The sequence below is a fragment of the Neopelma chrysocephalum genome, unplaced genomic scaffold, assembly GCF_003984885.1.
Source record: "Neopelma chrysocephalum unplaced genomic scaffold, ASM398488v2 Primary Assembly neopelma1_25, whole genome shotgun sequence".
NCBI classification, from domain to species: domain Eukaryota; kingdom Metazoa; phylum Chordata; class Aves; order Passeriformes; family Pipridae; genus Neopelma; species Neopelma chrysocephalum.
In genome coordinates, this window is record NW_020897694.1 from 42,670,245 (window position 1) to 42,692,736 (window position 22,492).

Genomic DNA, 22,492 nt, shown 5'->3' on the forward strand with positions numbered 1-22,492 from the left:
ACTACTGTTATTATTATAATTACTAAGCTTCTGTGATAGAGGTGCTGTAGCTTCATGCTAGCCATATATTCCATAGATCGAATAAATAAGATCAGATAAGTCATGGAGCAATAAAAGTCCTTAGAACAATACTGGAGACTATTTAACTAATTAAATGGGGTGATAATAGGCACTTCAGTAAGCATCAAGGACATAAAAAAGAAAAGTGTAGGTTAGGGACCTTAAGCTACTGGAGAGTGAAACAAATTCCCAACATTAGGGAGTAAGGTAATTATTAAGCCATTAGGGTTCCTGTGAATTGAGTTTTTAAGATGATATATTTTTTCTCCATTACATAATAGTATGCCTTAGAAGACTGTATCTTCCTTAAAGCCAAAATTTCATATGTGAAGCCCTAAAGAAGAACAATTGTGTTCAGAGGCTAAATAGCATTTCCTCTGTGATTGCAAATCTGATCCACAGTACTGCTCCAAACACAGAAAATTATGTCTGAAACTCATTACAGATCTCTCTTCTTAATACAATATAGATTAGGAAGATATTTTTTCTATTTGAGTGCAGAGAAAAGGGGACCATTACCACCCGTGGTCAGCAAAGTGGAACAGATTAGAAAAACCAGGTTGTGGGAATAAAACCAGCAGCAGGGTAGATAGTGAGGCAGGGGAATAGAAGAGAGAGTAGATAAAATGCTGGACTTCAGAAATAACAGCATGAAACAAATGAAGAGAAAGGGAAGAAGAGAAATGTGGCAAGGAGCCAGGATGTAGGGAGAGATAGACTAATAAGAAAGTGAAAGAAGAAAGTGACACAGTGAGGGAAAAAACACTGAGATTGAACAAGGGAGACTGGGAGTGTGAGCAAGTGGACAGAAGGGCAGGAAGGTTGGCATGAAGTCAAAGTAGAGAGAAATGAAAGCTTGGACCAGAACCAGGGAGAGGAGGAGGGGCAGAAGCTAGCTCTGCAAGGAAATTACGATTGGGATAAAATGCGTAAGAAAAACACATGAAGCAAGGCAAATGAATAGGACAATAAGGCAACAGAATAAGGACAAGAATGGGGCAGACTGGAGGCAATGGGACAAATAAGGTTATGTGTGGGAGGAATGAACTGTAAATACTGTGTCTGTTCATGCACAGGGCTTGAAATGGAACCCAAGTTCCTCAACAGTCATCACTACCCTTCTGCAGTCAGCAAGTTTAACCTATATGGTCTAAGAGTATGCCTTTAAACCCTCTAGAATAACTCAAGTAAAGTTTTCAGCTATCAAAACAAGTGACAAAGGTCACTTAAATGTTTTTTAACAGCTGAAGTAAACACTTCATCAGTCTTTACTTCAAGACTGAAAACCCGCATTTCTGGTTTTCAATCCACCAGGAAATTAGACCAAGAAAAAAAATAAATCAGGGAAAAATATTATGTGATCTTGTGATTAAAGATGCTTACAAGTTATAGTCCTACAAGTTACATATTGATACTATTGTGTGAATCTAGGTTTTCTTGACTTACGTTCTGTAACCACAATTAGCATTTGAATTATTTATAGAAATTTTGTGAATATACTGAGAGTGAAAGAAAGATATCACAGGCAGAAATCCCAAAGTGGTCTCTCTGTTTGAGGAAACTGAATGTAATTTGATCTGACGGGAAATGTGGCTCTTCTACCTGAGTACAATCACACATGCCAAACATGAACAAAAAGACTAAAGAAAAAAGGGTGAGATATGTCTGGATAAAACATTCTCTAGACGATTTTGTGACCATAAATTAAAGATTACAACTACTTGACAGGGAAAATATTTATTGCCTGAGAGACTATACTCTATTCTTTTTGAAATACTGAACGAGCACCCCCTTCTTTAGGCTCTTCTCATTGAAAACATTTGTGGAGTGTGTTTGCAGAAGTCTTGAAACTGCATTCAAAGGAACTACTATGGCAATAGTCAAACCTGAATGTGATTAAATATAATTTCCTACAATGAGTTAATATATCCCTTCTACACTGAAGCATATTCTATTTTTTCTATTTCAAGGTTAACATACACCTAAAGAAAATGAAACTACAGCTCATCATTGAGTCAAATAACTGCTGTGTTTTGGTAATGATGAGCAAATTAGTTTGCACAGTAAGAAGGTGTGTTCTCTGAGACTTCATCAAGGAACACGGTCTCTTCTATGATCTGAAAGAAATGTTGTGTTTTGATGAACTAACTAGTCAGAGGGGTATGATTCAGTTCAAGCAAACAGGCCACTCAAATGTGTGTTAAAGGAGAATATATTTACAGAACGGCAATTTCATGCATAAATTTTGAAAATGACACAGGATGTATATAACATGCTAAGAAACATGAAGTAGGCATCTGAGACCTCTAAACAATTTTTATTTACTGGGGATATTTCCAATTTATTAATGGGAAGAAATCCTTGCTACTGCAGCAGTTACTCTTGCAGAGATACAGTCAGTAGTTCAATGAATCTCTTATCCTTTTTCTTTTTTTTGACATCATGAAACCCTTTAAACCTCAAAGCCAGGGGCTAAATCTGTCTCACTAAGAGAGTGCAATGGAGCAAGCTTAAGTATCCCTTATAATCCATACTGCTTAACTGTTAGCTCTCTCCCTGACTCTGCTTTGGACTGCTCCAACCAGCTCTCTACAAACAAGACTAATCTCCTATAGAGGAAACTAGCTCTAAACAACATGAATGTGAGCCAGACTGCTGCCTGGCTTAATCCCTAGCCCTCTTTTATTTAGTGATTTAACAGTTTAGATATAGGCATCATCCCCAAGGATGAAATTTTGGGAGAGGTAGTGTTTCAGCTACTGCAAAGTCAGCTCTGACCTGCATGCCTCCGATAGCTGCTTGAAAGGTGACATTTCTGTGATAAACAACAAAGAAACAGCTTGTGCCTGGGAATTGTGCCAAAGTACCCAAGGCAAATGTCAGAGCTGCAGCCTATTCCCACCACAGGGAGGGTGAGTGTGTGCTCTCCTGATCACAGCAGCTGGAAGGTGTCCAGAAGGGATAGCACTACCAATGCCAGATTACTAACCGTTCACAAAGTGATTGCTGTGCTAAATTCAAATTAAGGGGCCAGTCTGAGAAATACAAGTTGCCCTTCTGCAGTTGGTATCAGTGCCAGCATGGGCAGTGTGGTACCTAAGTGATGATGTGTGCCCCGCTCTGGTGCGCACAGACACCAAGCACATATACACCAGCACTGCCCACGCTGCATGTGAGTGGGACAAAGGAGTTCCAACTGCCATCAAAAACAGTGTTAAAAATGTATATCTCCAGAAGGCTCTGTTAAATTTACATAGGCAACCTTGGCATATTCTAATTTCTTGAGGATAGTTTTGCTGCTTTCATAATCTTATTCTGAAGAGGGTTTTGTGTGTCACTGATGCAGATTTGGATGCATGTTGTAGAGGTTATTGTAGTCCATCATTTTATGAAGGTAAAAATATTAAGGTAAGCAACTCTGATCTAAATACCTCAATAATATCATTTTTTGCTATAATGTTAATATTTCAATGTGCAATAAAAACATAAAATTACTTTTAGCCCTAATACTTACAAGGAGGGAAATGACAACAATCCTAGAAACTCAGAATAACCTTGCTTAAAAAGATGTGTATTTTTTAATGCTATTACCATTATTGTTTAATGTTTGCAGCTGGTAGTATTTCAGTTACCAGTCTATTGCACTCATTGGTAATCTAATCTGTTGCTGTAAGGTAGATTCTTCTCTTACAGAGAGATTGACCTTCAGGTAGTAGCCTCAGTTGCCTTATTCTGCACTAGCCATAACGTGTACACAACCCTCAAACTCACCAGAAATATTCTGTATTCCTATGCAAGAAAAATGTTCTACTCTGGATCTACACACTCTGCACTAATAAGCATTTATTATTCATCCATGCTCAGTTTCAATATTTGGACTAACAATGTTCTAACAAATTTTAAATGGTAAATTTATCCATGAAATTGGTTTTCTTTACAAATCTATGTAAAGATAGGTACAGATTTATTTTTTTTTCAACATCACATAATACATATTGACACTTAAAACTATAATTTATTCCTAGTCTGGAAACAATACAACAACCTACTGCTATATTTTGCTTGTGATAAGATTGTTGTATCGTTGCAAGCATCTAACTCGGATGTTTCTGTAGGATTCATTCTGTGCAGTTTTATGCTTTCTAAAAGTAAGGCATCAACTCCATGCCCACTTATGATCACTGGGGAGACCTAGAAGACCAGTGGGCAGTTGACCCATCTTTTGGCCCCTCTGGTCTGGATTCCTCCTGCAGAATTTTAAAATGTTCAAATTAGACCTCTAACATATGCTAGTTGTCCATGACCTCTATAAGAGAGAAAGGTCATTCCCCCTATTTTAAATGCACCCCCTGGAATTCTCTGATTTGTCTTCTAGAGGTGATTCTTCACATGAAACAAGACAAAACTTGGACTTTGTCCTTAAGCTTAGTTGCCTAAATTTAGTTGAGAAGAACCTCATCTAAATAAAAATGGGTTTGCCATTATCGAGGTATCTCTACAAGCCAGGTTTTGATTATAATGTGTGGATGTAACATCTTTCACTTGCTTAGCTCACTCATTGATGTATCTTTCTCCAATAATTTCTAATACAAATTACTGTGAAAGATGGAGCAATAAGCTTTATTTCCACTTAATTTCCACTTAATTTACAACTTGAGATTTGTAACAAGAAGCTTACAATGCCGTTATTCTTTACAAATTTCCTCCTGTGCAGATACAAATCTAATTTTCTCACTATAAATTTAAAACTTCAGCAGTTTCTTCTTTTGTTTTTCCTCAGATAAAGTAAATTAGTACCACTTCTATTGTTGCAATGGTCTTACAAATAGCCAAATGTGGTGGGTTTTTTTCCATTTTGTGTATTTTGTGTATTTGTAAACACAGAACTGTGTATGTGTAGAGTTCAGGTCCTTCAACTGAGTCTGAATGCCACTCTGAAATAGTATTAACAATTTTATAACATAATACGCAAAATGCATGTATGTAATGTCTATAACATAAAAGACTTCAAAACCTAAATCTGTAATTTGTATAACTAATCCAATAGCATTTTATTCATGTGAGTAGCTTCTCCACATGAAAAATATATCTGTAGTTATTTAGTAAAGAGGAAAAACTAGCAGTCCCTATGACTCATGGAATGTAATATTATTTATATATTGGATGGGGTTTAGTTGCAGGCAATGCAGCAGCAGTGCTAACAAACTACTTAATGATAATGGTTTAGAAAAGGTTTTTTGAAATTTTTGTGACTAGTCATTAAAGGGTCATTGTTTATTAGACAAGCTACAAGACAAAAAAAGGCTATTTTTCTGTTCAGATACATTCCTGGAAGGATAGAAATCCTCTCAAGAACTGAAAAGGACACCAAACTAAAACCAAATAGACTTTTTTATAGTCTTCCAGTAGAAGACACAGATTTATCACTGTAGCAAGTTTTTCAAGTGAGACTTCTTAAAAAAATATGCCACAAATATGTGTTAGAAGAGTGTGAAAATGTAAGGGATGGAGTCCAGAACTTATGTTAGTGACTGTCTCAGGGTACATTAATATTTTTGGCTAAAAAGTAACTATTCTCAGATAAATATTTTTTAATTTAAGAGACTATCCAAATCATGTATTGAATAAGGTTATTCCCATTCTGCCACACTGTTTTCACCAAATAGTAACAATGCTCATATTAGTCTATAATTAATTACTCAAAATGGAATTATAAATATGTTATGCACATGAATTCATATTAAGGCTAAAAGATGTTTCAAAATTATCGTCATAAGAAAGGAAATTTTAAAAACACCCCAATGGCTTCACTACTGAAAGAAATATTTCCCTGATATCTAGTAAATCCCTCTTATAAAGGAGCTTAAATGATTTACTTGTTTTCCACAAACAGAATCATGTGAAAGATGTATTTATCTCCTAAATAACACTGGAAAATTATTTATAATGATAATAAGCTATCTCCAAATTGTGTTATGAACACACAAAGGGAAGATATTTTGGTCTGTATATATCTGCTAATTTCAGTGAGGAAGAGTGCAGTGTTACTTCATTTGTCTTTCTCTGTGCATACCCATAGTGCTTGTACGGAGACTAGCACAACTGGTCCCTGACTGAAAACTCCTGAAATAGTAAAGAGTTTCACCATCAGGAGTAACACAATCATCATGTGGGACATAAAGGGACATACAGTTCAACAAAAGTGCCAGCAAAAAGGATCACTTTACAAAAGAGCAATCTGACACCTCAGAACCCTTCAAAAAGAAAGAAACATTTTTTCCATTAGCCACTTTCAATTACAAACTTTATACGCACAGATCTGTTTCAAAAAGAAGAATATCTAACTTCACTACAAAAAAAGTATTTCAAGTTGTCCAGGGTTAGTGTTGGAAACATATACGTGTTACACATATATAAGCAAAGACAAGTTCTTTTCCCATCCGTTCAAGTCAGTTCTTTCAAGTCCTTTTCAATAAAAGGAGGGTTTAGATTTCACACTAGAAGAAACGTACAGCCATAGTATAACTATAATAGTGGAGTATAAAGCCTGAACTTGTAAGCCATGAAGAAAATAAGAAATAGTAGCCCCAGCTCAAGACTGTATCACTGCTATTACCTTACTTCTGAATAAGAGTTTTCTTGCCCTACTGAAGTCTGAACACAGGCAGAGTGAGTGCATACTGTAGAACCACATGAGGATCCAGAAGGATCAACGAACTGTAGCAGAATTACAGAAAAGCACAGGACAAGATGGGATGAGAAAACTAAATCTCCAGTACATGCAACATACCACTGACACCTCACTTGCTAACGAAATTTTGGTTCAGTATATGTTTTTGGAAAATTTTTCTCTGCAAATTTACACTACCATATATATATAAACCAATGACTTAATCTATTATGAACATATGCTGAGTTTTCACACTCTGTAAAAGAGCAGATACAGGGTATCTCAATATGAGAAATCTGTATCCCAGCAGAACTAATTAGTCTCAAAGACATTTATTTTTACTATTATTTTTACCAAATTTTTACTATCTTCTTGATATAAAGTCTATTATTTATTTTCTGAAGTCTGAGCTAAGATGCATCACAGAAGTTTTTGGAAGGTACCTACAGTTAACTAGTCATTTGTGAGCCATGAGGTGGGTCAGTGAGAGTTGTGGAGAGCTCTCCTAGAGTGGTCAGACTATAACAAAGGCTCACTGGGCATATCTAGGGAGAGTGAGGATGAAGGAAAAGGGAAAAGGTAGGATATTAAGAGACACAAGTCACGTCATGGCTTCCAAATCCCAAACCACATGCACCCTTCCACAACTCAGTGACTGGAAAACTTTGAATCCGACTGCTAAGTAAATCCTGGACATCCATTCACAGAAATACACACAGCAAAAAAGTTAGGTAAAAATAAACTTTGACATCAGACTACAAGAAAATAACAGACAAAAGTGTTTATTTTCTCTTCCTTTCAAATGTCAGCGCAAATTTAATTTTTGCTGGAGAAAAACTGATGTTGATGGTACATTGATTTTAATGAGCTGTATGGGTTGACAGCTTTACGATGTTTATCCTCAATGATAAATCCGCAATGATCTCTGTTCTTTGAGATGTCATATAAACAACACAAATGTGAAAGTTTTGTACATTAAAATCAGAATAGTCACTCTGACTTCAAAGTATTTATTATTGGTACAGAAAACTACCATAAAGAAAAGAGACACAAGTGAAAAAAATCATGCTTTACCTGTCCATACTTTGCAGCTAAATGTAGGGGTGTCCAGTACTGATTATCCGCTACATTGAGATCAGCCCCATGATCCAGTATCAGAGATGCAACATTCTTGTATCCATTAGCACAGGCCACATGCAGCTGCAATATAAAAGTTAAATGTGACATGTTAATAGTTTAAAGAACTCAGAAAAATCCATGGTGTGTTATTACACATCTTGACTAAATAATTATAAGAGTAAATACAAAATATACATGTGATAACTACAGACTAAAAAATCATTGTGGAATCTTTTTTAGCATTATAAACAAGACCCACCAAAAAATGTGAACGTTAGCTTATTAAGAACTACTAAACAATCTAGTCTGACTGCCATTTTTCATACAATTTCAAGCAAAAATCCTTTCAAACACATTCAAAAACTTCATGAGCCCAGGAAAAATCACCATTTCATTTCAACAGAACTTGAGCTCTCTTAGAGCCTAGACCTTTAGTGGCAGTTCAAACATCCTAGATGTAAGCTGACACCACTTTACTCCAAAATTAATTCATTACCACATAATCAAACCAGGCACATTGAGACTGCAGCACAAAATTAGTCACAGAAAACACTTTCTCAGTTTTGAACCACAGAGATTTTATTTCCTATAGTTGCATTTCTTCCTTAGATACTTAATAATTTTAATTGGTAATTTGTTTAAATAATTTTAGTTGATTTTCTGTATCTGTAAACTTCATTTCAGAGTCAAAGTGGAACAGAAGGAGAGTCAAAAACACAGTAACAGACTGAGAGGAACTCAGTTCAGCAGGAACCTCAGGAGGTCAAGTAGCACAACTTGCTGCTAAAGCAGGGAAAACTTCAAAGGTAGCTGCGTTTGCTCATGGTTTGTCACTCCAAGTAGCAAATACAGTATGAGTGATAAGGTACAGAACACTGCAGTGGTTAGAAGGGGAAAAGAGAAATTCAAAAATATCTTTGTTAATGGCTGATCTGAGAAGCTGGACATTATTTTTTGGCAATGTATTATTATTTAAGGCTCTATATGTGTTTGGTATTTATATCAGCAATCAATTCCACTATCAATGTTCTTCATAGAACGACATTCTTTTTTATACAAAAAGACAAATATTTTATTTTTTATTTAATTAATACAAATAGCAAGTATGTAAAATACATACAAAAGCAATATAATACCAAGCAGGTCTTGTGAAGAGAGAAGAAATAGAAAAAGACAAATAGTAGGGCAATAGAAATTATTTTCTCTGGTAATAATCAAGTAAAAGAGGAAAATGCAATAAAGAATCCTACATCAGGGAAAAATTGTGATTTGCAGTTTTGTTGGAAATTGTTTCCTATATGTGTTGAATAACTGCTGAGGGACATACTTCGTATGATGAGACTGATCCTGGTTGCTTTCTCATGATTCTCTGTTATCAACATTCCCTCCACGTCTGGGAGCAAAGGGGACAATATTTGAATTTGGAATTTGGCGCAATATAATTGCTCATTCCCGGTCAGAAGGACTTAATACTGAATGGTCAGTAAGAATAGGGCATAGGAAGATGGCAGAAATTGAGAACTGAGATTACAGGTGGTAATCTCTATCCACAAATCACACAGCCCAACTACAAGACTTTTTCTTCTTGAGGTATTGTTAGCTGAAGATATTATCTTTCTGATGATCGAAATGGATGGGTAATGGCAAGGAAAAGGTCTTGCAAAAACCTGTTACTGCAACTGTGTAGTTCCAAAGCCACTGTAAGCATAGGAGACACCAAAATCAGAGTCCAGGATATTATTTGCCTTACCTACTATTTCTGGTTCATCTGCACATGCAGAGTATGGATAAAGTTTTCACTATGAACATGCTTGATGCAGAGGGATGAAACACAGTACAACTCATCCAAAATCTTCCCCTGGCAAGGGGGCAGAATACCTCTACCCTGGGGAAGAACACTACTTCTGCATGCTATCAATGTTCTGATTTCCAATGTACAAACCCCTCAAAATTTCCCTATAATTTGACAAAGCATTGGAGTGGAGTGTGTTTTAACAGAAGAACTTACATTTTCTATTCAGGCATCAATTTGACAAGTGTTATTTTAAAGCTGTTTAAAAGCTCATAGGACAAAGGAAATATTTTATGACTGAAGTCTTTCAAAGAAAAACTATTACAGTAGAATTTAACAGAAAAATTAATTTTAACAAATATCATTCTGTGTCTGTATTGCATGTGCACATAGATAGGTGCTATTAATCTATGAGAATGTGTGTACCTATATATTTATGACAATACTTTGCTTGATTAAACTTACTAACTTATACATGGATTTAGGTTTATATTCTGTCAAGAGAAAACAAATCTGATTTGAGACTTACAACTGAGATATTTGTCTTCTTTGTACAGATAGATGTAGAGCAACAAAACACTATTCCCAGAACCCTTTGATACACATACAACTATCACAGACTGGCTGACTCCACACCCATGAATAGAGAGAGAGCAGTTTCACAAATTCTGGATTTCCCACCAGTTTGTCAAATAAAGATTTCACATAATAGAAATCTCAAACAAAAGCAAAATTATCTACTTTGTAACTACTTCTTGAAAAAAATCACAGTTCAGCATAAAAACTGTTCATGCAAAAAATATCCCCTTTGTCAATGTTTCACTAAACAAACAACAAAACCAAAACTATTCACAATGTTTTTCTCCCAGTATTTGCAATACTGTTAAACACATTTCAGACACGCATTTCAACTGTTCCAGCTAACTACAGAAAAGGTTTTATACAGTAAGATTTACCTAAGTTCATAACTCAGTTTAACTAAGCCAAATCAGACTAAAGAAGCAATAAAAGTTAATTATCATAGCAATGTGTTTTAGCAGCTTAGCTTAAATGTATCAGAAAAATGAAAGTTAAATTAATACTTTTATGAATTAAATTAAAACTTGTGCTGTTTCTTCCCATCTCTTCCCTGCTTCCCTCCTGTTTTTAAATACAGGTTAACTGCCTTGGGGTGGCCACCCCAAAAGTCACAGCATTCTGTTTCTAGACAGAGCCAGTGGCTGGATTCAACAATCCCAGATTTGAGGCTGTTCACTTGTTTGGTTATATCTTAAACACTCTATAGATATTAAAGATGGACTTAAATACTAGTGATTCAGTATATTAATTCAGTATCATACAATGTAATTCAGTGCAAATGCAGAAATAATAGTAATACTAAAAATTATTAGGGTTCTAATTATTTTAATACAGTATTTGCAGAAAAACACAAAGTACTTTTTAAAAGTTATTAAATATATTAATGTTGATTTACCATTTATTGATTGGTAATGGTGTTGAAGATTTTATATGTGAAGAGCACATTCCACAGACATGCTATGTATGGAAAAAATACACTAATTTCAAAATTATTTTACAGCTGAAGAAGTAGAAATCCTGATAAAACAAAGGAATGGAAGATCTATTAGCAGACAAACAACATAATGAAACCCAGAGACTACAAATAACATGCAAACTTGGGAGCAGGAGTGCTCATCCACTTACATCCTGGATGCTTCATTACACTGAATCAATATGGGATAGCTTCATGAAACAGTGTTTTAGCCTGGCTGAGCCAGAAGATATGACCCAAAATAGGAATCACTGAGTTATGTTTCAGCTCCTCTCTCACACAGAATATTAGAGACCACAAGTATCTGCTGCAGCATTAAACTACAGTGTTAATACTTTTTGCTATTAATTTTTATGTTGAATATGTGGCTAGGAGCAAGAAAGTTGTCATTAAAAAGCTGCACTAGCCTATTTTAAAATCTATACTATGCATGGAATTGACATACATGTACTTTCAAAAGGCCAGAATCTTGGTTCATTTTGCTTCTTAAAAGAATTGCCTTGCAAACATTCTCACCGGAATAGTTGCAATACATGTATATTCAATACGTGAAGATTACATATTCCCACTCACCAGGGTAACTCCTTCATCATTCTTTTGATTCACACTTCCTCCACTTGATATAAGCTGTTGGACATCTGTAAGCATTGTCATAGGTCTCTGTATCTTCATTTGGCGCAATGAATTCAGCTCTACATCTGGAAAAAGAAAAGGATAAAACCTTCTGCTCTTTCATTCAGCAATAAAGAACAGATATATGGTTTTGTGTTCTATGTTTGTAAAAGCTCAATCAACATTTAATTAGACTTCAGTGCATACTTATAGAACACGTTTACTTACCTACATTTACCAAAAAGTTTACTCATATCTTTATCAGTCAGTACACGGGCGATTTAAAATCAGTCAGTAATATGAAATAAACTGCCCTGATCACCCAGTGTCTGCAAGAGCAGTGGTAGGTAAAGCAGTTGCAATATCATTAAACCCACTGGGATTGTGAAATAGCTGTAAATGGGAAAAAAATTAAACAATCTAAGGAAGCCACTCAAGTGTTTGGTACTTATTTAATTAAAATTATTTTTGGCTGCATTCTTTCAGCCCTGTGTATACATCACAGTACCCAGACCAGTCCCTCAAATCTGTTGGCTCAACTGCTTAAGAGATTGTGAAGTGAAGCAAATGACAGTAAAACTCAACACTTTTTAATGTGCCTGGGTTATTTTTAACTGGGATTAGTTCTCCAGCTGAGCATAGACTGTTGCAAGGCCCCATAAACCAAAAGAAAATGTGGTGTGGAGGCAGGAACAAATGGAAGGGGATGAAAGGAATTAAGGTTATGAAATTGCTTATGTCAGCATTGCTACTGAAAGAAACAGTTGTCAAAGAACAGTATTAAAAAGAAGATAAGCAAGGCAGTCTATAACCAAAAGAAAGTATGGTCTCCAGTCTGAAGAGGTTTAAAATTAGAAACAGGATACAACAAAAATGCTAAATAGTTAAATTAGCAACTGGCTGTGGTTTTATTGGAATATCTAACCAAAATTCAGGGCTTCATTCTTCTGCTTCTAGCTCCACATAATCAATTAAACCCATTTATACAAAATGTAATTTGAGTATAAAAATTCTTCCTCTCTGCCCTGGCCATGACATAACAAAAAACCCACAACATTGAAATAAATGACTTCTTTGTTCTCTTCCACATCTGTCAGTCAGCTGAAAAGTGACAAACCATAAGTTTATTTAATTAATATGTATTTAACTTCACATGTTATCTTAAACAGTTCTTGAAGTTCTTTACATTACTAAAACAATTGACACATTTTTCAGGATAAAATCATATTTTAAGTTTCTTAGTTTTAATCCACCCCGGAACTTGTATAAATGGGTGTACCATATATAGTTCATCAAAGAATCCCAACAATTTTCTAACATGCTACTGTACACACTGCTTTATGTTCTGCTGCCTGCAACACTTGTAAGAGTTTCAGCTCTGAAGTGAAATGTTCAGGGTAAGCAGCCTTACTAGCCACATTCACTTATTCTCTTAATCACACCCATCACCTAAATGATACTAAATAACACCAAACGTAAAACACAAGTGTAAACATAAAATGGAGAAAATTACATGTTTTCTGCATCTGGATTAACCCTGTGATCTTTCACATAAATGTAATTTAGACAAACACATACACACACACACACACACACACATATATATATGAATGATACTGATAGATTAAATTAGATAACCACCCCAAAGCACAATGTGCTGACATCCTATTGCCTGACAGTTGCTAGACTAGAACACAACGCGAATTTCATAGCATGTTCTCAGTGTCTCCTAACAATCAATGTATTTATTTAATCAGAATTTAAGCTTTATGCCTTCATCATATTCCAGAGTAATGATTTTAAACTACCTGATGACATTTACAGATTACTGATGCCACATGGCACCAATTAAATCTCTTTTTTTCTTTCTGTTTCTGCCTATTTCCTGATTCTTGCAACAGTAAACTCATGGTTTAACATTCTTGTCCCAGTAACAGAACTTTCTCAAATACCTAAGTTTGTATTTCCAAAACACCATGTGGCATGAAGGGCAATACACACCCAAAATTATTTATCGTTTGCAGTGCTGATTTAACATTTTAAACATACAATATTGACAGACAGCCAAAATGAAATTTCACTTATCATGATAAAGCTTTTTCTAATGTTGTCAGGTAAGAAAGATTAAAGTTAAAAAATATATGTAGCATTTTATACCTGAAGAGGGCATCCGTTCTTAAATACTGCTGACAGAACTTATGTCAATTTTTTCTTTCTCATGATATGTCTGGTAAACAATTAGAATAAGTTTTGTTTTTCAAGGATAGAGGCAATGGATGGAAATTAATGCACTACCTCTTTTGTCTGAGAATACTTCCAACACTCAAAACCAAAAACTAAGTTCACAATCCACAAATTAGAAACACCAGTTTAGGCTTCTCCGGTGGGAAGCTGAGAAGCACATTTATCAAGCATGCACATGGTATCATTCTGAGGTTCAAACAAGGAGACCCTGTCACTAAGTGCTTTCCCTTAATCAAGTTTGTAACTCTGGAGAGTCCACCCTCCCTCCCCAGGGAGTGATACTTTTCAGGAGTTTAGATGGAACAAAAAAATGCTACTCATAAAGTAAGTAACTCTTTCTGCCTGAATCAAAGAATGACCTTCCCATTGCTTTTCAAAGGGGAAATGTAGTTTAGATATTCAGCTGAAATGGGACGACAGCCAGCATGAACAGAGGAAGAAAAACAAATTGGCATGTACTATGGGAACAGATTCACATTGTAAAAAATGGAAAGTTAAAAAAAAAAGGCATATGAAGGAAAATACACTCCACATACCCTGTAAAATCAGAAGAGCCACATGCTTACCAATTCTGCAGGAGATAAGATGGAGAAGGAACACTTAAAACTGTAGTGACCCTGCAGGGCACACATTTGGTGATAAGTATCAGTGCTGATGACAGGCAGGAGCATAACCTAAAAGCTACAAAATCAACTACTTCTCACTGTTTAAGAGAAACACCTGACAAAGCCATTTCATGTACTTTGGCTGTCTCACCCTCTCTGGCATATGATTATAGAAGTGACAACCCAAAGGAATACAAAACCTCAGATAAATAATTAAAAATTAACTTTCAAAAAGTTACAGTGATAAAGAAATACATGGCAATCAGAACTGAGGATTGCTATTAAAAATATTTTCCTCATAAATGTCCAGTACAAAGAAGTCTCTCCATCTGCAAGGGGAACACCTGGGAACAGTACAAAGCAAAACACTGAAGCACTCTGGGAAAAACCCACTGCACACACACTCAGCAGCCACTCCTGTTGTGACTTGCATGCCATTCTCCAGTGGGCTTATAACAGTCTTTAGGAGAGATCAAGGGCACCTTGTCTTGTGAACACAAATACACATTAAAAACTTAAAACAGCTTTGAGAAGCCAATCTCTCCTCCGTACTTCAGTCTTCTGTCACCCTGTCTATACCTGCCTTTCCTGCACAGAGTTGTAGATACAGTAAGCCTCTTTTCACCCCAAGTGTGATGAGCCTCTCTGTAGTCTTCTGTAATTTGGGGGATACCATGGTTTAGAATCTGTATTTTTCTCTTGTGCAGCATAGAATAGGATAGACATGTTCACAAAAAAAGAAAAGAAAAAAAAGTAATGGTATGGTTCTTGAAATAGTAATTTTCATTCATTAAAATATTCAGATATAGCTGTTACTTTATCCAGCTTTATTTGCCTAAAGTTTTAGGAAGACTTTTCTAGCTGCTTAGTAGATAACTTTGTAAACAGCATTATTTTTGTTAGATTACATTGTTCAATAACTCTTGTGCATATTGCTTGACATTTTGTGAATCTGATTTTCTAAGGTCAGCATATGAACAGATACATGTCAGCAACATTTATTATTTGAGAAGGGAAGCCAATATTTTCAGATTCTGGGAAAGAATGCATGCTTGCAAAACTACTGAGGCCTATAGCTCTAATTCACCGCAGAAGCATCAACTAATTGTTGCTGGAGGGTTTTACCTGTTTGCCTTTAAAGATATCATTATATGACATCATTACATATGCTTAGCGAAGGATGTTTAGTTTCATAGACTGTCTCAGGTGAGAAGGGATCTTGAAGGTCACCTACTTCCAACCACCCTACCATGGAGAGAGACACCTTTCACTAGATCAAGTTGCTCAGAGCCCCATCCAACCTGGCCTTGAACATTCCCAGGGATGAGGTATCCACAGCTTCTCTGGGCAACCTGTTCCAGTGACTCAACACCCTCACAGTAAAGAATTTCTTCCTAATATCTAACCTAAACCTACTCTCTTTCAGTTAAAACCACTGTCCTTCTTCCTGTCACTACGTGCTCTTGTCCCTCTCCATCTTTCTTGTAGGCTCCCTTCAGGTACTAGAAGGCCACAATTAGGTCACCCCAAAACCTTTTCTGTAGGCTGAACAAACATAATTCTCTCAGCCTTTCCTTGCAGGAGAGGTGCTCCATCCCTCAAATCATCTTAGTGGCCTCCTCTGCGCTTGCTACCAGCAGGTCGATGTCCTTCCTGTGCTGGGGACCCCAGAGCTGGATGCAGCATTGCAAGTCAGGTCTTACCACAGCGGAGTAGAAGGGCAGAATCACCTCCCTTGACCTGCTGGCCATGCTGCTTTTGATGCAACCCAGGATACAGTTGGCTTTCTGGATTGATAAAGTTTATTTCCTTCTAGTCTGAAAATGCTATCAGAAATGAAATTCCCACCTCCTCCTCATGTAGACATCAGAGTGACAATTCTCCCACCCTAGTGAAACATGCTTTTTTTATTCTCTTTTCTATAATGAGGATACTGATGACCCTTTCAGCTAAAATTAGTTAAATGAACTCTATCTCTTCTTAACTTGTATGAAAACAAAAATATTTTGTGTAATTTACTTTAATAGACTGGCACAATCTCAAGGCTTAATATTAAAGTATTCATTTTTGGATATGCATTGCATATTTATTATTTTATTTTGAATATGAATACTAGAACAAAGAAGCAAAACAAGTATATCACTGTCTCTGCTTACTTGTGATACGTATCATGTCTGAAATGAGATCTTCACATATGGTATTTCAATGCTCTGGATTTCTCTGCAAAGTCTTAATGTGTTATGGTTAATTTTTTTTTGTGAGAGAGCAGTAAAAGCAGGCTAATCAACACATACCACGGAGGCAGGAGTTGAGGGTGAATACAGGGCAGGCAGGGCAGTGTCCGTGCTCACCAGGGCACAGTCCCTCTACGCAAACAAGAAAATTGAGACGGTCTGGTGATGGATGGGAATCAAGGCCAATAGCATTCCTGTGACTGTCAGAAAAGCCTCTAACAACAAATCCAGATAAATCAGTTGAAGCAAAGAATAAAGTCAGTTGTTCAGGGTTGGGGTCAGCAAAGACACTGGACCACCATGGCTGGACACCGGACTACCTCAAGCAAGGACCTGAGCCTAAACATGGCTTCAGAGACAAAGGATGGGTGAAAGATCATGACAATACTTCTCCCAGCTCTGCCTCACAACTTAGCTCTTTTCTCAGCCAATGGCTCCCAGGTTATATGGCTGTACCACATCACAGCTGGTTTTGAGCACAGGCAGCCAAGCGCCAGGGAGAAAGGCTGAGGACACATCGCAGGGCCTGTGGTGCACTGCAAGTACTGTCATTTTTTTCCATAAAGGTTATAAAGGTTATAAAGGTTATAATTTCAGGAATTCTAGAAAAAAAATGATTATATATTTCTTATGGTAACAGAATTAGATTATTCCTTGATAAGTTGTTAGAAAGGATATTAAAAGGGCATCCCCAGTTTCTGACATTCTTCACAATCTCCTTTCAAATTTTTGCAAAGCCTATTAGTCAAGGAGATGCCTGTTTTCCTTCTAGCATCAGTTAGTAGATCATAAACTACTAGCTATAACTTCAAATGTTAATTCCAGTGCCAAAAGTCTGCATGGTAGATTTAAAGGTTTTCCCTTTGATAGAAACATATGGGTAACATGCTGGAAGCACAAAAATATTAAGAGGAATCTAAGACTTCAAAGTCAGTTCCCGAAGAACTAGAAAAAAAAACTAAGGTAGCTTATTCATGCTTATATTAGAAAACATAAAGGCCAAAGGAAGATGTCAACTATGACATTTTCTACTAAAACTATGACATGTGCCAGCTGTGTGCTTCATTTTTTGGACTTCAAGGGACCCACTGAATCATCTCATTTGGTTCCCTGTTCTCACTGGCAATACCAACACCTATCAATTAATACAGAAAATAGATTTCTTTGTGTGTGATAATCTTATGGGTAGGTGGTTCCCAATCAACAAGAATCAAACTGAAAAAAATTTGAACCACCCTGAGGTGGTTTGGTTTTGATTGTGTGTTTTTCTGTCCACAAACAGAAACTACTGCAACCTACTGCATCAATATTGTTAAAAGAAAATTTGTAAGCATAAATCAAGATCATTGTGCATATGGTTCTAAAATATCAAATATATCAGGGGATTTGGTTTTAGCTGAAGCTTGCTGATCTTTAGTTCTAACAATCCATATGTGTTAGCATTTTAGTCAGTTCTTACTGTATTAGCGATATTTCCTTAATGTCTGTGAAATAGTTTTAAATATTAAAATCTAGAACACTATTTTTCTGAAACTATGTTGATTTATATCAACTGCTTTTCTTGACTACTCTGAAGAAACTATATTATTTTTTCCCCTTGTTGGATTACTAGATTCTGTAGCGCAACCTCAACGATAAAACATTTTGGTGTACATATTCTGAACATTTTTTTTAATTAATAGCAATCAAAACCGAAAAATACTCATAACTGGGATTTTCTGGTATGAAAAGTGCCAGAGTGTTGAGAAACACACAACTGTATTTTCCAGGTGCTGGCAGTTGTGGGGCTGTTGGGATGGCTTCTGTGGAAGAGCCAGGGGCTGTCCCACGAGGACCACAGACAGTTCTAGTCAGCTCTAACAGGCCCACTGCAGGACACAGCTTAGCTGGTCAGCCACATGTGACCCATGGCAAAGCAGACAGGTATTCCTGAAGGAACTGCATACCTGTGAAAAACCCACACTGGAACAGAGCAAAAGTGTGAAGAAGACTTCCATGACTGCCATGTAGTGACTCCAGCTGTTTCTTACTACCTGAACCTATTCTAATTGACAATTTTCACCAAGTTGAGTCTGTTTTGCATGTGACAGTAACTGGTAAGTAATCTTACTGTCTTTATCTCAAACCACAAGCTTTCTCATCCTGTTTTCTCCCCCTGACCTTCTCAGGAAGGGAATGAGTGAGCAGCGAAATAGGAGTTTGGCTTTTAGTGCAACCACACCGGATTTTATGAATAATTTCAAGTTACTGTACATTTTAAATAAAAATTAATTTTTGGTGGGTCTTCCTATCACATTAGCTTAATATATAATGTCAGTTTTACAGTAAATTTTTCCTTAATCCTTTGCCCATTAATTTTCTGAATCAGCTTTTCCTACACGTCATTTCCCTTATGTTGTTAGTTAACTGTTAGCTTTAGGGAAATTCTCCTTATTTTAGTAATTTACAAGTTGGCTATTTCTGGCTAATGTTAAACACTGTCTTCAGTGTAGGATTCTGTACTAACACTTAGCTTCTTTTTTTTTTTTTTTTACTCTACCTACTGCTTCAAGGCAGAAGAATAAATTTATTCCTTCTATTTTGCAGCTGAAAAATAAAGCTTAATCCATTTGCTGGTAAGAATTTAATAAACTCTGGTCTATTTTTGTGAAATCTGCACAATATTTTAACTGATTTAAACCATACAAAACTACCTAAGTAGATAGGACTTGCACATGATTTTGGCTCTGTGTACAGTTTTCTGAGACACCTGGATATGATCCCTTTAATATTCAGATCCATTATTCATACACCTCGGAATACCAAAATAGATTTTGCTGAAGTGCATGAAATCTCTATTACCATGAAGGGTCAATAAGCTTTAACCACCTATTCTAAATTAATTTACCCCACAGAAAGTGAATTGTTAAACACAAAAAGAATACTTTGTAGAAAAGCAATGCCCATTTTTTGTTATGTGTCATAGTGGAAAAAGAAATATCATCTATACCTTTGGGTAGATATGTTATTTACACATAGTCATTCTTAAAAAAATAAAATCACAACAGATGATTTTCTTTTGCTTTTGTAAGAATCAGCTACTCCATAAACTCTCACTATACAACACTCAAGAAAGACACTAATTCCACAAATAGTCTTTTCTCAGATTAAATAACATGGCTGATGTTTTTCAAATGCACAGTTACTCCTGAAAGCTGGAGCCTGAGATCTCGGAAGACAAAAGAGAACACCTCTTTTTTGGAAATGAATTACAGTGAATGTGTCACCTCCTATGACTTGGCAAATACCAGGAAACATCTGCCAATCATTTGTATTTTATAGCTGAGTTATGCAATTCACTATACAACTAAATAGCAAGAAAGGAAGTAAACAAAAATGTTGCATTCTTCAAACTATTAAGTATTTAAAACAGTCTAACAGAAAAGGAGGGAATATAAGGATCATATGCCATGATCAGAGTTTCAATGACAAATTTTTACAGTAGAACATTCTGCCTCTAAAAGAGAGAACACACTAACAATCATTTGAAGTTCATGTCATTAATAAATCAAAAGCTTTGTCGTAAAACATAAAGATGTTATTTGTCAAAATAAAGGTTATGGAATGTGCCAGGTGGACTTTCTTGATTCCAATAATCAACCAGGTTTAGAATAAAACAGGAAAAGTAATGGAAAAAAAAAATCACCTTTTCATTTCACCTCTGGAGGGAGACAATTCCTGGAAGTAAACAATGAAAGGATAAGAAGCTAGAGGTGTAAGTGGCAACAAAGAAAATTCCAACTGAAAATAAAATGAAAAGAAATTACATGAAGATGGATTAGCACTGGAATGGGAGCCCAGACAGACAGTAGAATCTCCAATCCAACATGGCTCTCAGTAACCTGGTCTACTCTCAGGTGGCCTTGCCTTGGCAGATATCAAAGACCTTAAATGTCATGACTTTCTTTCCATAGCAAAACAAGAACACCAGTAACATGCAAAACCAATAACATCTTGGCATAGAACAAATTCAACAGCTTTTACCAGTGTTTTCCTTGTGGCTGGTCAAATGAACAACCCTTCCACTCTCCAGAGGCAGAACATTTCCCAGCACTCCACTAATGGTTATAGGAATTTAGACACCAAAGTTAAGAGTATAGGCACCTAAATTTACAGACTTGTAAATTTAAATATCGTAAAAATCATCCTACATAGCAGACTTCTATGTCTCAGTTAGGTGTTCTGGGCTCCTTTTATAGCACTTGGAAAGACGCATGAAGTTCAGATGACCCCTTACAGATACCTACCTTCGAAGCATCTCTTTTGCTCTAAGAAGGGTTTGGTATAGAGTGACTACCAGACACTTGATTTAGATAAATCAACCCAAATAAAATCCTAAAGCTCATAAGCCAACTAGGCTTCTGAGTGCCTCCTGGTCTCATGATTAGCTTGGGCTTAGCTAGTAGTTAGTAGAGGTAGATCTCACCTTTATAATGTTTAAGTTTTTTAATTTGGAACATTCCCACATTCACAGAATCATTGTTTATTGATGAACAGTGCCTCTCCTATCTACTGGAAAAGAGGTATCAGTGATACCTTAAGAATAAAAAAAATCCACTGTTCCATGCAAGTTCCTTCAGTGTAAACACTTTGCCAAGAAACTAGCCAATCTTTTTTTTCTTTTTTTCCCAAATCTATTTTATTTTGCAAACAAACAAAAAGAGAGACAAACCAAGATAAGAGGAAACATTTTCTGATAGATCTGCATTAATAATTGCAAGTAAGCAGACTACCTCTTGTATGCTACAGGCTTGTTGCATGCTACATGTTAAATACCACATGAGCCCAAGTATTCAGAGCATTATGACTCCAAATATCTGCATTTTTCAAAGCAATAAAGTTAATAGCTGTCTTGCCATTAGGAAAATCTAAAACCAGAGTTCCTGAGCTGTGAAGACATTGCCAGGCACAGAGGAAGAAAAATTATAAAACAGACCTACGCAACACACTAGATGTGCTATGGACTAACAGTGTAGAACCTGATAATGAGTGTGATTTCCTTGACAGTGTAAGTTAACTTCTCTTTTAAGCGTTCATTAACAGAATATAATTTAACTTAGTTTATGCTGAAAAAGATTTCTTACAGGGAGACGATGTTGAAATCACACATTTTTACATTACAGTTCATTATTTCTGCTTAATGCCTTTTCCTCAGAGTTAAGATGAGCCACATACAATGTTAAGACAACCCATTATAGTCAAAAGCAATGCTAGAAATCTCACTTCAGAACTCTTATCTAAGTTTTGAACTGATGAGCAATAAACCCATTTTTTCAACACAGGTCCTGTCATCTATAACATATTAAGCATAATTCAATAGAAATCTACCTACAGTATTTTCATAATTAAAAAACCCACCAAAACCAATACTGATATTTTTGAATAAGTGATAAAGCATCATATGCATTTCCATTCAAACGGTTGGCAGAGATTTATTTATTTAGCAGTCACTCGAAAAAATATACTCTGAGACATACATAACTCACATGTGAAATGTAATACAAATGTGAAACCTGGTCCTTGAATTGTTAAATTGATTGTTTTAAAAGCTTTCGCATTGCTGCA

General features: G+C 36.0%; 1 protein-coding gene across 5 annotated transcripts in view; it reads right to left on the minus strand.

Annotated features, from left to right (window-relative positions):
- MYO16 (myosin XVI) overlaps window positions 1-22,492 on the minus strand; it is a 360,734-nt gene that overhangs the window by 184,545 nt on the left and 153,697 nt on the right. For all 5 annotated transcript variants that reach the window (XM_027675110.1, XM_027675112.1, XM_027675113.1 and 2 more), the window contains exons 6-7: window positions 11,767-11,891; window positions 7,805-7,930 (exon numbers count right to left, since the gene is read on the minus strand). In XM_027675110.1, coding sequence (XP_027530911.1) covers window positions 7,805-7,930; window positions 11,767-11,891 — 251 coding nt within the window. The remainder of the gene's footprint in view (window positions 1-7,804; window positions 7,931-11,766; window positions 11,892-22,492) is intronic.